The sequence below is a fragment of the Bison bison genome, unplaced genomic scaffold (assembly GCF_000754665.1).
Source record: "Bison bison bison isolate TAMUID 2011002044 unplaced genomic scaffold, Bison_UMD1.0 scf7180017862817, whole genome shotgun sequence".
In the NCBI taxonomy this organism is placed as follows: Eukaryota; Metazoa; Chordata; class Mammalia; order Artiodactyla; family Bovidae; genus Bison; species Bison bison.
Genome location: NW_011493389.1, coordinates 8,314 through 9,652, shown reverse-complemented (window position 1 = coordinate 9,652; position 1,339 = coordinate 8,314). Strand labels below are relative to the sequence as shown.

At 46.8% G+C, this 1,339-nt stretch overlaps 1 protein-coding gene across 1 annotated transcript in view; it reads left to right on the top strand.

Moving 5' to 3' along the window:
• LOC104983478 (H(+)/Cl(-) exchange transporter 4) overlaps window positions 1–1,339 on the top strand; it is a gene marked incomplete at its 3' end in the record, with an annotated part of 20,805 nt that overhangs the window by 16,169 nt on the left and 3,297 nt on the right. Inside the window, exons 5-6 of the mRNA XM_010832914.1 lie at window positions 956–1,162; window positions 1,263–1,334. Of these exons, the coding sequence (XP_010831216.1) occupies window positions 956–1,162; window positions 1,263–1,334 (279 nt within the window). The remainder of the gene's footprint in view (window positions 1–955; window positions 1,163–1,262; window positions 1,335–1,339) is intronic.

The following is a 1,339-nucleotide window of genomic DNA, read 5'->3' as shown; positions in this document are numbered from 1 at the left end:
GACTCCATGGACTGTAGCCCAGCAGGCTCCTCTGTCCATGGGATTTTTCAGGCAAGAGTACTGGAGTGGGGTGCCATTTCCTCCTCCAGGGGATCTTCTCCACCCAGGGATCAAACGCACATCTCCTAAGTTGCAGCCAGATTCTTTACCACTAGTGCCACCTGGGAAGCCCAGGCTTTGTGAGTCAAGAGGCAAAATTGAGGAACTATTCTCACTCACAGCTAAGTCGTGTTCGACTCTGTGATCCCATGGACTGCAGCACACCAGTCTTCCCTGTTCTTCACTGTCTCCCAGAGTTTACTCAAATTCATGGCCATTGAATCAGTGATGTCATCTAACCATCACATCCTCTGCTGCCCTCGTCTTTTACCTTGTTTACATACTACATTTAAAAAGATTAAAAGCTTAGGTTTTAAAGATCTTAGCTTGTGGGTCATATGAAAATAGGCTGTGGTCTGCATTTGGCCCACTGGCCATAGTTAGCCAACCCCTATCTAAAGTTCCATTGATATTTTATTGTATTTGCTTTGCAACAAAGCTAGCCACATGTCTCTTTATCTTGGCCATCTTTCAATAGTCAAAAATAAACAGTTAAAATCAATAGATACATGTATCTTTTCAACACAGCAGAGGGTAACCTGCATAGGATAAAATGCCATACGTAAAATTAGGCTGATAACTACTTATTCATTCCTTGAATGATCTCATTACTCCGGAATTATTAAGATTTACTATGCAGTGAATTGTCTCGGGGGTTCCATTAATGTATAAAAGTAGGCATTAATATAAATTATAATATCAAATTATAGCTAAATTACCAACAAAAGCAGCCTCTGTTCCATACAATTTAGTGAATCTCAGCTTGAAAGATGCTTCTGGGAGGAGGCAGGTGTTACTTTCCTGGCAGAGGCACTCAGGCGGCTCACTCCCCGACCTTCTCCATCCTATGTTTCAGATAAAGACCATCTTGAGTGGCTTCATCATCAGGGGCTACTTGGGCAAGTGGACCCTGCTGATCAAGACTGTCACGCTGGTGCTGGTGGTGTCCTCAGGCCTGAGCCTGGGCAAGGAAGGGCCGCTGGTGCATGTGGCCTGTTGCTGCGGCAACTTCTTCAGCAGCCTTTTCTCCAAGTACAGCAAGAACGAGGGCAAAAGGCGTGAGGTGAGCATGCACAGAGTGAAGCCCCGTCCTCTCTGGGCTTACCTGCACCTGCTGACTTTCCCGAAAGACCTGGAACTGACGGGACCTCTTTGCCTCACAGGTGTTGTCAGCCGCGGCCGCTGCTGGGGTCTCCGTGGCCTTTGGTGCTCCGATTGGGGGTGTGCTTTTCAGTCTGGA